The sequence below is a fragment of the Anguilla anguilla genome, chromosome 12 (assembly GCF_013347855.1).
Source record: "Anguilla anguilla isolate fAngAng1 chromosome 12, fAngAng1.pri, whole genome shotgun sequence".
Lineage (NCBI taxonomy): Eukaryota > Metazoa > Chordata > Actinopteri > Anguilliformes > Anguillidae > Anguilla > Anguilla anguilla.
The window spans coordinates 41,699,369-41,712,921 of record NC_049212.1 but is presented as its reverse complement, the minus strand read 5'-3'; the positions used below and the strand labels follow the sequence as shown (position 1 = coordinate 41,712,921).

The window sequence follows — 13,553 nt, the reverse complement described above, 5'->3', positions numbered from 1 at the left end:
AGAGTGCGCAAATTCACATGAAGCTGGTTATATAATATGCTGATTAATCTTAAACATTTTCATAATGCAAGCTGCTGCTGGCCATGATGACCAAAAGACAGTAATTTGTGCCTTGGTACATAGCGAACTTCTCAATTCCCTGGAAATTACAGAGAGGCTGGGCAGGTAAGAGAAAGAAGCTGCTTTGTCTTGCAAACATTTTTTTTGTTGTTTTTAAAAAAGTGTCACTCGGCTTTTGTGCAGTAAAGGTTCGTTTAATACTCTGAACAGTGAAACAGGTCTCGCTGTGCCCAGTGTGTTTCTATCGCTGGCCCCGGGACTATGGAGAGAGACTGAAGGGGAATCTATGACCAGTCAGGACATAACATGTGGGACAGGCTCAAGGTTCGAGTGTAAAAATGCACTGAGCTGTAATGGACTCACATTCCAATAAAATAATCTAGAATCACAATTTATGAAATTTTACATTGATACGCAAACAGCCCTCACTTAAAAGGCAACTGTAGACAGCTTTTTGGGATGGTTTGTGTGCCGTCCACCAAGGTATGTGCAGGTAGGGCACACCCCACGGAGAGCCTGGTACTTTTTCAGGTCTTTGATTGCCACAGGAAAAAAAGACAATGACCAGACATGCTCATTTCTTACAAACATGACCTTCTCCACTCACTGAGCTCATGTAAACACACAGAATTTTAATCCAATTTTATATGCCACTCTAAACAAAGCTTTTGCCAAATTTCGTCTAGAAAGCATTGTAACAAACTCGTTTATGAAAAAAAGTTGTTTATTAACAAAACCCCTTTGACATCCAAATCAAATAAAACGACAGAGGCATTTTTAAAAGTGTGTTCTCAACACAGAAAATCTGTAAACCATTGTTGGTAGATTAAGGTAATTTAAGAATACCCAAATATGTGGATGCAAGTGGGAACTGACCGGCTCTTTCACTGAAAAACCTTTAAAAAACGTAAAGCCACTCTTCCATAAATTATGAAAAGAATTAAATTCAAAATACTTTTTTAAAGAAACTGCAAGGTACAGCACATTTCATCATATAAAATATCACCAATAACACAAAATTGTTTAATAACTTACATGTTCCAATTCCCTACTGCCAAAAAAATAAAAAATAAAGCATTGAAAATCGCTTTCAGTGTGCACACTAAAAGCAAACTGTTAATTGAAACAATTTATCCTCACAAGAAACTCTACATTATAATTTCATGTAAAACAGTGGTATTGCAGAAAAAAATATATACTGTTCTTAACGCTGAGATCAGTATGAGAACACTGAAAATAATATAGAGAAAAGCACTTTCAAGATCTGTCAAAAATACAAGAAAAATCAAAACTCTTAGATGTCTTTTAAATGGGAACACAAGTTAGCGCAAAAAACCATCAGACCCAAAACAAATCCAAAGAAAGACTGGACTACTCAAGTGAACTAAAGTGTACCTGAATGAACTGTCACTTCAAGAAAAACTCCACACAATTTCAACTACTATATATACTGTACATATGAAACCACAATTTATTTGCTCCATTTGAAAGACTCTTATGGTTCAACACTGAGCAGAATGTACCTATAGGAATTACTCCGCACACAGAAAGCAGTATTCGTTCAAATGTTAAATATCCCGTTGACAAAAAAAGATTAAAACGTATTCCAAATTCATATTTGGCTTGGCTGAAACAAAAATAAAAATAATTAATGACAAAACAGGGCATGATGGTTTTTCATCTACTTGTAAAAAAAGCCTTTAAGTACTCTAGGCACTTGGCAAATGCATTACAGGCCATACAAACCCAACATATAAAGCTATCGTTTAAATACACGCATATTAATTTCCAGTCATAGAAATTTACAAGACAAGCTTAAACATGTGCCTTACATTTGTTTATGCGAAGTTTAGGGCTGGACTGCCTCCCTAATACAATATGGCTCACTCGGGTAACAGTTATCCTGTGAGTGTGATATCGCGCCCAAAGGTTTGGCGGCAACAGAAAAAAAAAAAACATTCACACAAATGAAAACAAAAAAACACTTCAAAAAAATACTTCAAACGCAGGAGAATACTGAGGCGTGGTCCTGGGCGTGTCCGTCGCGGCCGAAGGGAGCGGAACCGCAGAGACGGCAGTGCACTCTGGGGCCGGGTGAAGTGCATTGTGGGCTAGCTCAGGGGCGTGGTCTGCAGGACCGAGCTCTCATCCGTACAGACTCTCTTTAACGGTGGGCCTCCAGAACAGTCCTCTTCCTCCTGAAAACCAGCGCGGTTGAGAGCACAGAATCCACGCTCGCGTTTCTGAGCTAAAGATGAATCAGCAGTGCTTTGCTACTGTACAGCTAACGGACCAAGAGTGAAACCGTTTTTCTCTGATGAAACACATTGTGATGCGAACATTAGATAATATTCAAATTGCCTGAATATTCATTTGAAATAATGAATATTATATAGCGAGGGAGAGGCAGGTAGAGCGGTAGCAGGAAGGTGTGCTTTACCTGGCCAGCGAGGGAGAGGCAGGAAGGTGTGCTTTACCTGGCCAGCGAGGGAGAGGCAGGAAGGTGTGCTTTACCTGGCCAGCGAGGGAGAGGCAGGAGGTGTGCTTTACCTGGCCAGCGGGGGAGAGGCAGGAAGGTGTGCTTTACCTGGCCAGCGAGGGAGAGGCAGGAAGGTGTGCTTTACCTGGCCAGCGGGGGAGAGGCAGGAAGGTGTGCTTTACCTGGCCAGCGAGGGAGAGGCAGGAAGGTGTGCTTTACCTGGCCAGCGAGGGAGAGGCAGGAAGGTGTGCTTTACCTGGCCAGCGAGGGAGAGGCAGGAAGGTGTGCTTTACCTGGCCAGCGAGGGAGAGGCAGGAAGGTGTGCTTTACCTGGCCAGCGAGGGAGAGGCAGGAAGGTGTGCTTTACCTGGCCAGCGAGAGAGAGGCAGGAAGGTGTGCTTTACCTGGCCATCGAGAGAGAGGCAGGAAGGTGTGCTTTACCTGGCCAGCGAGGGAGAGGCAGGAAGGTGTGCTTTACCTGGCCAGCGAGGGAGAGGCAGGAAGGTGTGCTTTACCTGGCCAGCGAGGAAGAGGCAGGAAGGTGTGCTTTACCTGGCCAGCGAGAGAGAGGCAGGTGGAGCGGAAGCAGACAGGTGTGCTTTACCTGGACAGCGAGAGCCAGCGAGTCCTCTTTAATCAGCGTCGGAGGCTCATCGGCATCGGCGGAGATCGGCATCGACGTCTCTGAGTCTGAGAAACAAAACGGCACCGCCACCACCATCATATGAAATCTAACCGACTTATTATTCTTATATTATACATGCTGTTTGCACAATACGTTGTACATATATTTAAAAAAATGTTTTTATTTATTTTAAACTATTTACTCTGTTATTCATCCGACCTTTTTTGCCTGCTGTGTTTGTCGTTGCACCACTTTCTCTACTGCTGCCGTTTACCCTAATTTTTATCTTGATTTTAGTTTTGTCCTAAGCTTAGCTTAAATGTTTTTTTTATTATATATCCTTCAATCACCCTGTTTTTTTCTGTCTTTTTATGTACAGCACATTGAGTTGCACCTGCTGTCGGAAACGCTTTATAAATAAAGTTTGATTGATTGATATCAAGTATTTGGGAATCTGTGCTTTTTTCCCCCCTCTTCATTCATTTCTGCATTTTCTATAATCTGTGCCTATCAGTGATGGTGTGTGGTGTCTCGTCATTTCCCTCTGGGATTAATAAAGTTCTTATCTCGTCTGGTTTTATGATTTCGGGCCCTGGCGCTGTGCAGTGCCCTTACCCGCTAAGCTCTCCTGCCCCAGGGTGGGGGGCTGGGAGTCGTCGGTTCGGAAGTCGGAGATGTGGGCGGGGCTGACGGGCTCACTGGGCTGGGGGCTGGAGCTGCTGCTGCTGTCCACTTTGGGCTGGTAGGCGTCCGACAGGGAGCTCTGGTTGCTGTTCTCATCTGGAGCAAAACAACAGCAATGAGGCAGGGTGACAATGTAGTGTACTGCAAAGGTTAGGATACTGTGTGCTTGTTAGTGCAGTGGTTAGGATACTGTGTGCTTGTAAGTGCAGTGGTTAGGGAATTGTGTGCTTGTCACTCAGAGGTTGCGGGTGCAATTCCCAGGTCAGACATGGCTGCTTTATCCTTGAGCAAGTTACTTGGCCTGAATTTCTTCAGTAAAATATCCAGTAGTATAAATGGACTGTATGTTAAAAAAAATATATATATATATTAAACATAACGTGAAATAAAGTTTGCTTCAAAAGGAGGTTTATTCCCTTTGTGCCACTGAATGGAATAATTTGTTAATGTCATGTGTTTTTTCCTGTTGTATATTCGGTGTGTGTGTGAACCCACTGAACAATCTGTGAATTACAGATGTATACCTGTATTTATTTATGTCTTACTATTTATTTATGTTAATATTGTGCTGTTGCATTGTATTGAGGCATGTGCACTGTATGGACTGTGCTGTCAAATTTCCCTTGGAAGGACAATAAAGAATCTAATCTCATATAAGCTTTATAGATCACTCTGAATAAAGGCATCTGCTCAATGTGTGAATGTAAATGTAGAGTAACAGAATCCTCATTTTCACTAAGTTCACCTGATCATTAATCTCATTAGCACCACTTCCTCGTGAGACGAGTGGGTCGTTAAATGGATGCGTTTTCCTACCCTGAAAGTCCAGCAGGACTGAGCGAGCTTTTTCCGAGACCTTGTTTGTGGAAAAGTTCTTCAGCTCTCTCGCTCCTCCCACACCAACCTTGCTCCTGTCTTTCTGCGGATGAAAAAGAAACAGGGGAACAGAGAGCATGAACCTCCTGAGATCTCACTGAGATCTGCTTAATGTCACATTTGTTGATCACAAACATTTTCCACAATCAATTTTTTTGGGCACTGATAGCAAGTTATTGTGTTTATTGTGTTATAGATTAATCAACACGTCTACTCCAGTGCTTCTGAACTGTGATTGTGTATGAAAAACATAATCAAAATGTATGTAGTCCAACGTCACTGGCAGACTGTCCACTATAATGACATATGTCCTACCTCTTTGCTGTCCACCACTGGCACCCACTTAAATATCCGCAAAGATGTGTCTCCTACAGTCACCCATTTCTTCTCCCTGTGAACAAAGAAAATGTTTTCTTCCTGGGGTAACTGCCAAAGGTCACAAGCTTCCAAGGAACGTCCATGGGACATCATAGTTTTGAAACCATCCTTGCTCAATTGCACAAATTATAGCTCACTGTTATGGGACAACACATATATAGGATAGAGAAGTGCAGCTGGCTGCAACAGTTAATGTGTACAAAAGATTAAGGACTGGTAGTAATTAGCTTCCTGTGTTTTTAATCCGACAGCGCTACCCTATCCATGAGCAATAGTATAATACTAAGCAAGTAAAGATTAACAATATTTTCAACCGTCAAGCTATCTTCCACTGTTATTTGTTGGCAATTGTCTCAGTGAAAGTTGTGGTAACCGGTGATCACGATATAGTGAATAGTTAATGAGCCTCTAAAGTTCATCGCCATAATGTCAGAGAAATATTTTTGGTAGTAGTTAGTTGCACAACAATTGACAGATGGACACGCCTTTGCTACGGGGAAACCTTCCAATCAGCCTTTCACAGTCGTTTTTTAGGTACACCCTCTTACCAACAAACCACCGGTTGATTGGACGACCAGCTGAACCCTTTCACTATTGGCTAGATCTTGTGTCATTCTGTATTCGCAGGAGCACTGCCACACGAAAGTTTGTTTCAGAAATGTTCAGATTAGATTCGTCTAAAACAAATTATATACCAGTTTTCACTTACCATCTACGAACCCTATCGATGGCTGCCATGACTTTCTTGATGTCATCTTTAGCGCGGCTGCGAGTCTCCGCTCGAACTGAGCGTCCAGACATTTTGAACCTTGGTAGTAACTTTCAATACTTCTTTCTCGCCTTCTTTTCCGGCTCCTTCCCCGAATCGGTCACAATATTTGTACTCATAATCTCGCGACACTTTTTTTTCCTGCCCGAGAGAACGCCCTGTATTTATATCCGATGATTTCAATGCTGTTTAGTCAATGTTATAATCAGTCAGATTGGGTATTTTTCACATGTATTATTTCAGGACACTTGATATTTTCGATATAATTTCATCAATTTCTTTTCAGCACATGATATTTTGTTCTACTAAATAAAACTCCAAATTCTTATGTATGCCATGGTCGTCCACACAGCAATTGACAAATATTATTCAAGTAATGGCTTGAGTTCAATTCACAAACTTGTTAATTTTTTTAAGCACAATAACAATGAGCTTACGATGGAAATCAAATCATTCTCCGTATTGGGAACTGTAGAATTGACTTAATTTAGAATTGTAGAATTGTTAACAGGCACATATTTTACATTAAATACAGGCTTACTGTGTCTAAAGATGTTTACCCATATAGGTTATATAAGCCCATTTAAGCTTCACTGTGCCTGGCTATACTATTCAGGAATGTCCAATTCTGCACCTTCCAAATCACAATAGATCGTTTCTCTATGAAAACCCTCCATCCACTGTCAAACCTAGGAAAGGGCTTTAAAAAAACGCTGAATGCAGAAGACCTAGTTGCACGTTTGATAAAGGTTGTGTGTTCTTTTCAATCTTCTTTACAACTCATTAGTTGGAGAATATCGATAAATCATCAACCCAACAAACAAATGACATCGAACGGAAGTTATTTCACGTGAGATATTCATGTTACTATTTTTCGGTGGGTCGGTAATCCTTATTTGAATTATTTATCTAATCCGTGGCTGTTCGAAATGAGTATATTTCAGCGCGGCGAGACCTTAGTATATCATACCGATTCATATGATACACTGCCAACGCTAACCGACGTGTCGTAAATGAAGTTATGTTTGCAGCAGTCCGTAAAGTGATTTAATAGATGGTGCTGGCATGCCATGCGTTAGTAGTTTCTTTGGGTTGCCAGCAATAGCGTTACACGTCAAGACTGAATTTAGACGTAGACGTACATCTAGGTAATGCACTATGGCGTTATATTTAAAAGCGGCTGAGATACTGGACAAAGTGGAGCGCAAGGAGGGAGCTGTTAAGACATTGGTGTACGACAGTAAATTTCAGGTGAGGCAGTGCTCGTTTTGATACATACTCGCAGCTTGCGAGAGATATTTGTTCAAGATAATTAAAACGACTCTAAACACGAGAACGGGATCGGTGTTTACTGTAAAAACGGCTATGATGATCTGAGCACTCATTGCGCTTCCTGACAATAAACATGTAAAATCAAACGAGCGCCAAGTGCGATGTGATGTTAAATAGGAGGACTCAACAGAAAAACAGTGGTTTCTGTAAAGTGGTAAAACCATATACACGTGTAAATACCAGGAAATAAAAACTGATTGTCTGTACTTTTGAGTCATATTTATCTCAAATCCAAATGCCTTTACTATATAGCAAAATAACTAATTCCACTCTGCCGTTAACGTACTTTCGGGAGACTGTAGCTATTAACCAACGTAACGGTACGTTTTGATATGTTTTCGTCGCAGAACATCAAGCAGCTCTTTGCCTTGGTCTGTGAGGCGCAGAAATTCTCCGCCGTGCTTCAAGACATCATCACGGCGACCAAACTGCTCAAGGACACCAAACTCAGAATGAACTTGGCGAAAGTAACTTTAAGACTTATTCGTACCTTTATAGAATATTGGATATAGTCCAGTATGCTTCAAGTAAAAAAATACATTTGCGTTGTCACTGCAGTGCGTGCGTAAACGGCTGTTTTTGCATCGGTCCGTTCAAAGGTTCTGGTGTACGACCTGCTGATTGGGCAGGGACTGAAGTGCGGCGGGAGCTGGAAAGCGATGATGACGAAGCATCGCTCGCGGCTGCAGTCCGAACTAGCCCGCATGAAGATCAAGAAAAAGGTCAGCCGCAACCAGGACCTGCTGTCCACGAGCAGCGGCCAGATCGAGGGTAAGCCGGTCACAGCTACATGCGTGGGCACTGCAGAGTAGTGATCCACCACGCTACTACCTCTGCAGATTCAAAAGATCGTAAAAGTCCACAGGATAACTGTAGATATATCATCGGGTAAGGATGCATAATTTGAATGGGTCTGTCCCTGTCTATTCCACAGGCAATCAGTTGCCACGATACGTGCGCGTGAACACACTGAAGACCACTGTGGAAGATGTCATCGACTATCTGAAGAGAGAAGGATTCAACTATCATGGGCAGGCTGGCAGGTGAGCATTTAATGTCTGTGTCGTCTCATATTCAAATTCCACCTTGGGACACAGTCGGCAGCACATGCTATTGGTGTGCCAATTTTATACTTAACTGTCATTTTAAGATGTATGACCGGGTTTACCTGTGTAGCAACGGCTGCTGTGTTGTTGATTCCGCAGGATGGAAGATCTGCGGACCTTGTCTGGGAAAACGTTCATCTTGGACCTGCACCTCCCCGATCTCCTTGTGTTCCCTCCCAAAACGGACTTCCACGATCACTTCCTGTACCAAGCCGGACACATCATCCTGCAAGACAAGGTGCGAATCTGTACGCAGCCCCAAAATGAATGTGCTTCAGTGGCCGTGGACCTGCGTCAGCCATTTTAATTCAAAATACTTTAGCCCTTTTTTTTCTTCCTGTGTCCCTGCAGGCCAGCTGTCTCCCTGCGTACCTCCTGAACCCCCCTGCAGGGGCACAGGTTTTGGACGCCTGCGCCGCCCCCGGCAACAAGACCAGCCACCTGGCCGCCATCATGCGCAACAAGGGGTACGGACTGCGGTCGTATCCTGGTTACTTTCAGTGTGAAGCTGGGTCAAATGCTTGTTTGAAATACTTAAACTCTTCAGCTCAGGGATCTAAGTCTTGGAGTCATGGAGGCCTGGAGTGTAACAGACTTAAGCATTTAAATGCTGAAACGAGAAAACAGACAGACACTACGGTTTGGGGATCCCTGTACCCCCACACCTCTCAGCTGCTTGTCAGTGAGCTGACCCCCCCCCCCCCCCCTTGTCCTACTAAACAGGAAGCTGTTTGCGTTTGACCTGGATGCGAAACGCCTGTCCACCATGAGCACTCTTCTGCTGCGGGCCGGTGTCACATGTCAGCAGCTGGCCAATCAGGACTTCCTGAAGGTGGACCCAGAGAGCCCAGAGTACAGCAGGGTGGAGTACATCCTGCTGGACCCGTCCTGCAGTGGCTCAGGTAGGGCACAGGAGCTTTAGGGCTCAGGCTTAAATGGTAATGTGTGTGAAGCTTGGGTGTGTGTGTGTGTGCCGCTCAGTGAAAGGGGGTGTGTGTGTGTGTCACCTCAGGGATGGTGTTACATTACATTACAGGCATTTTAGCAGACGCTCTTATCCAGAGCGACTTACACAACTTTTACATAGCACTTTACATTGTATCCATTTATACAGCTGGATATATACTGAAGCAATGCAGGTTAAGTACCTTGCTCAAGGGTACAACGGCAGTGTCCTTACCCGGGATTCGAACCTGCGACCTTTCGGTTACAAGCGCAGTTCCTTACCCACTGTGCCACACCACACCGTGGTGTGTGTCTTGTGTGCCCACACACTCACACTCCTCAGTGATTGTGTGTGTGTGTGTGTGTGAACGTGCTCCTCTGGGATGGTGAGTGACTATGTGTGTGTGTGTGTGCGTGCTCACACTCCTCAGTGATAGTGGTCGTGTGTGTGTGCGCGCGTGCCTGCTCACTCCTCAGTGATAGTGTGTGTGTGTGTGTGTGCGCGCACACTCCTCACGGATGGTGAGTGACTGTGTGTGTGCGCGCGTGTGTGCTCACTCCTCAGTGATAGTGTGTGTGTGGGCTCACACTCCTCAGTGATAGTGGTAGTGTGTGTGTGTGCGTGCGTGCTCACTCCTCAGTGATAGTGATAGTGTGTGTGTCTGCGCGCACCTCAGGGATGGTGTGTCTGCGGGACGGCTGCTCGGAGCCCCAGGAGGGGGCGGGGCGTCTGCAGGCCCTGGCCGCGTTCCAGCTGCGCTGCCTAAACCACGCCCTCCGCTTCCCCTCCCTCCGCCGCCTGGCCTACTCCACCTGCTCCATACACACGCAGGAGAACGAGGAGGTGGTGTCTGCCTGCCTGCAGCACAACCGGGGCTACAGGTAACTCGGGGTGGGGGGTGGGGGGGTGGGGGGGTGGGGCACAACCAGGGCTACAGGTAACTCAGCGTGGGGGGGGGGGGGCGGGGGGCAGGGCAGGGGGACGCCACTCCTGCTGAGAAATGAAACGTTAAGATCAGATCTCGCTGTCGTGAGAGAAATACATCCTCGTTTCTGGCTCAGCAGCTTGGTGTTGCAAAGTCCCACATCATGAGTAACATTACATTTATTTTTTAACACCGTCACTGAAAAGTCATTGAAGAGTTTATGAATGTGGTAGGAGTAGGAGGCACTGCAAATGGCCACTCCCGTGTCTGACCTCGGCTCCTCTGTCCCCCCCTCCCGCACAGGCTGGTTCCCCTCCTGCCAGGCTGGCCCGAGCGGGGGCTGCCCCCCCTGCCCCAGTGCCTGCGGGCCAGCCCGGGCACCACTCTCACCCACGGCTTCTTCGTGGCCGTCCTGGAGCGCCGTCCCGAGGGGGAGGAGGAAGAGGAGGAGGAAGAGGAGAAGGTTCCGGAAACGCCTTTGCTAATCAGGTGAGTCACTGTCAGACTACCCAGCTGAGGTGCCCAGTGCTGGTCCCACACACACAGGGAGAGGCTGCTTATTTATACTTTCCTAAAATCAGAAGCCAATTCAGACCCTGTAAATCCAATTAGGTGAGTTAACCATATAATGACCAATTTGATTACATGGTTAAGTGCTGAGTAACAAGAAAATAGTACTTCTTACATTGCCATAAGATTATGAGCCTGACAGGTGAGGCCAGGTAACCTGTAACGTGATTGGTCATTGTCCTTCTCAGCCCTCCAATCAGTGCCAAACCCCAAGTCACCGGTGACAACGAGGTACGGGACCCCGGCGCCATGGAGACGCAGCCAGAGAACCTGACGACCAAGAGGAAGAGGAAGAACAAAAAAAAGAAAAACAGAACCCAAAGCTGAGGACAACATGGCTGATCTTCCCAAGCAATCCAAGCAGAGCAGGCCAGGAGGTGTAATGGTGACGTTTTTATTGAAACCCATTTAAACTCCAGACACTGGTGTGAACAGAGGGAGGAGAGCACGCGTTACATTACACACTGCTCCAGTCCGGACACTCACACTTTCCCAGAGTCCAGCAGGGGAACGATCAGCCGTGGAAACGCACCAGCGTAGACACACACGCACACGCACACACAGATCAGTCATCTCGGACTTCACCACATCCCTAGTCAAAAGAGTTAAAACGGCATTCAGTGGGTCTGTATTTCTGTAAAAATTTAAAAACAATCGGAGTTGCTTCATTCATTTTAAGTGACACAGAACAGAAGTCTGGTCCCTAAATCAGTCTGTTTTCTCTCTCACTGTCACACACTCTCACACACCAGTCAATACTTCCAACACTCTTGTACTCATTTATAAACAGCCTTCCACAGTCAAACTGTTTGTTTTTCTCCCACAAGGGACTCTGGTGGAGTAGAGGCCTTTGTGATCTACCATCCAAAGTTCCAAAACCATGAAAAGCAGAAGCAGTTTGGCATGAGCACCCCAGAGACATCAGTATGGGGAAAAACAGAGCATACATCAACTACAAAAGCATCCAATTTTCATACTTAAATACATTTGAAATTTCCTGTCTGTAATGGCTCGTTTGAGGGGAAATAAATGTGATGATCAAGCTACAGATGTCATGTGGCATTTTGGCTCCTGCCGTCCATCCCCAGCCAACGCCTCCCTCACTGAGAAATCCGCAACCCTGTGCGCCAGGACAACGCGATTTGGGGAATCCTGGGAATTTCCACTGGATATACTGTAATAAAAACCACAAAGCTAATTAAAGAGGTTGGGCTCATTTCTCCAGCTCCTGCGGTCAGCTCTGGCTCTGCGTGGTGACTGCATGCGTGCGTACCGAGTCCAGTTTCCCGAGCGAAAGAGTAGAATGCATGGCTAACGTGCGCACACAGTTGTATGATCTGAAGCGGCCGTGTTGCATGCCAGGTTGCTGAAGGTTGCGAACTGGTCAGCGTGAACAAGCAAACGAGCGCTCTGCAGACACGGGTGACCTTTGAACTCCCGAGCTCAGACCCCTCCCATATCCAAATCAGTCATTTCCATGGCGATGCGTTTCCACACTGCTTTGGACACCGCCAGCTGTGCATTTGAGTGCCGTACGGTTGACACATGAAGCGGTCACACGCGAGAGGCGTGGCTTCAACACTCCCCAAGAAAGGCCAACCAATCAGAGCACACAGCTGAGGAAGGCCACGCCCCTCTCTAGCCAGACAGACCTGACTGCAGTAATATGAAAACTACAGACCCAGAACTCATCCACATTAAAAGCAGCAACATCTACCAGCCAGACATTTTTCCTTCTTTATTTCACCTTCTGCAGCTAAGTAAAGAAAATTCCAAAAACAAACAATCATTCTGGAAAAGATAAAACAAAAAAACAAACAATAAAAAACAAAGCTATCTTTTTTGTAAACATATTTGCCTCAGTGAGCCAAGCTTGAAGGAATTCAAAATAGCAAACTGCTTTAATACAAAAATATAGCTGTGATTTTTCAGCTCATTTAAATAATTTGAATATCTGTTGCCTGCATTCAGGCAATCACCCCCTAGCTCACTCACACAGTCCAGTCAGCTACTCAACCCAGCCACAGAAACACAAGCTGGAGCACATTTTAACCACAGACATTAACACCAACAACACTTATTATCCGTAAGAGTATGTACAAAACAGCATATCTAATATCAACTCCAAATCATTCTACTATGTCAGTAAATTAAAAAAAAAAAGTTAAAATTTCTCACTAAAAGGAAATACTGTTTATTTTACAAACTGTCCTCTCCCCCCCCCTCCACTCCCCCACTCCAGCTTGTGACCAGTCTTGAGTCGTTTAACTCAGTAGCTGCAGAATCAAATTTATTCATGCACCCAAAAAACATTCTTTAAGAAGTTTTAACATTAAATAGTAAAAAAAACCAAAAAAAAAAAAAACCTTGGACTTAACCAAAGTACAAATTAAAAATTCACTCAAGTTGGATTCATCTCCACCCAGGATTGCCACATCCCGCCCGCCCCGCCCCTGAAACCCCGCCCCCTGGCAGGAGATCCACATGTCCGGCACTACCAACGTGCCGCCATTCATCACACCATTTCCTCCAAACCGGACTCTCTGAGGCACACAAACGAACAAACAACAAAATTAAAACAAAAAAACAGAACAAAATCAAACATCACTTTCGTATAGAGTAGTACTCGATTAGGGGGACAAGCAGTGAGAAAACTCAGAGAATGAGTACGTATGATGGGACTGTGACAGAGTTGCCTTTTCCTTACTACTGTCCGGGGCAACAGTGCTCAGTCCAGTGCAGTGCACGCTACTGTCCAGAGGGTGGCAGCACTGAGCAGAAGATGCTAAACGCTTGCAAAAAT

The 13,553-nt window shown here is 45.2% G+C and overlaps 2 protein-coding genes across 2 annotated transcripts; one reads left to right on the top strand and one right to left on the bottom strand.

The window, feature by feature from the left end:
• Positions 1–766: 766 nt before the first annotated feature.
• LOC118209801 (B-cell CLL/lymphoma 7 protein family member B-A-like) lies at positions 767–6,826 on the bottom strand. Its single transcript, XM_035385472.1, has 6 exons — positions 5,812–6,826; positions 5,040–5,115; positions 4,665–4,767; positions 3,780–3,944; positions 3,144–3,229; positions 767–2,258 (listed from the first exon to the last, which is right to left on the bottom strand). Exons 1-6 carry the CDS (start codon positions 5,901–5,903, stop codon positions 2,172–2,174), a joined length of 609 nt encoding a protein of 202 aa, XP_035241363.1. The 5' UTR covers positions 5,904–6,826; the 3' UTR covers positions 767–2,171.
• An 88-nt stretch (positions 6,827–6,914) lies between these two features.
• On the top strand, positions 6,915–11,974 carry nsun5 (NOP2/Sun RNA methyltransferase 5). The gene is made up of 10 exons (XM_035385471.1): positions 6,915–7,122; positions 7,551–7,670; positions 7,803–7,974; positions 8,138–8,246; positions 8,409–8,547; positions 8,661–8,776; positions 9,033–9,211; positions 9,932–10,136; positions 10,484–10,669; positions 10,939–11,974. Exons 1-10 carry the CDS (start codon positions 7,030–7,032, stop codon positions 11,075–11,077), a joined length of 1,458 nt encoding a protein of 485 aa, XP_035241362.1. The 5' UTR covers positions 6,915–7,029; the 3' UTR covers positions 11,078–11,974.
• The last annotated feature ends 1,579 nt before the right edge of the window (positions 11,975–13,553 follow it).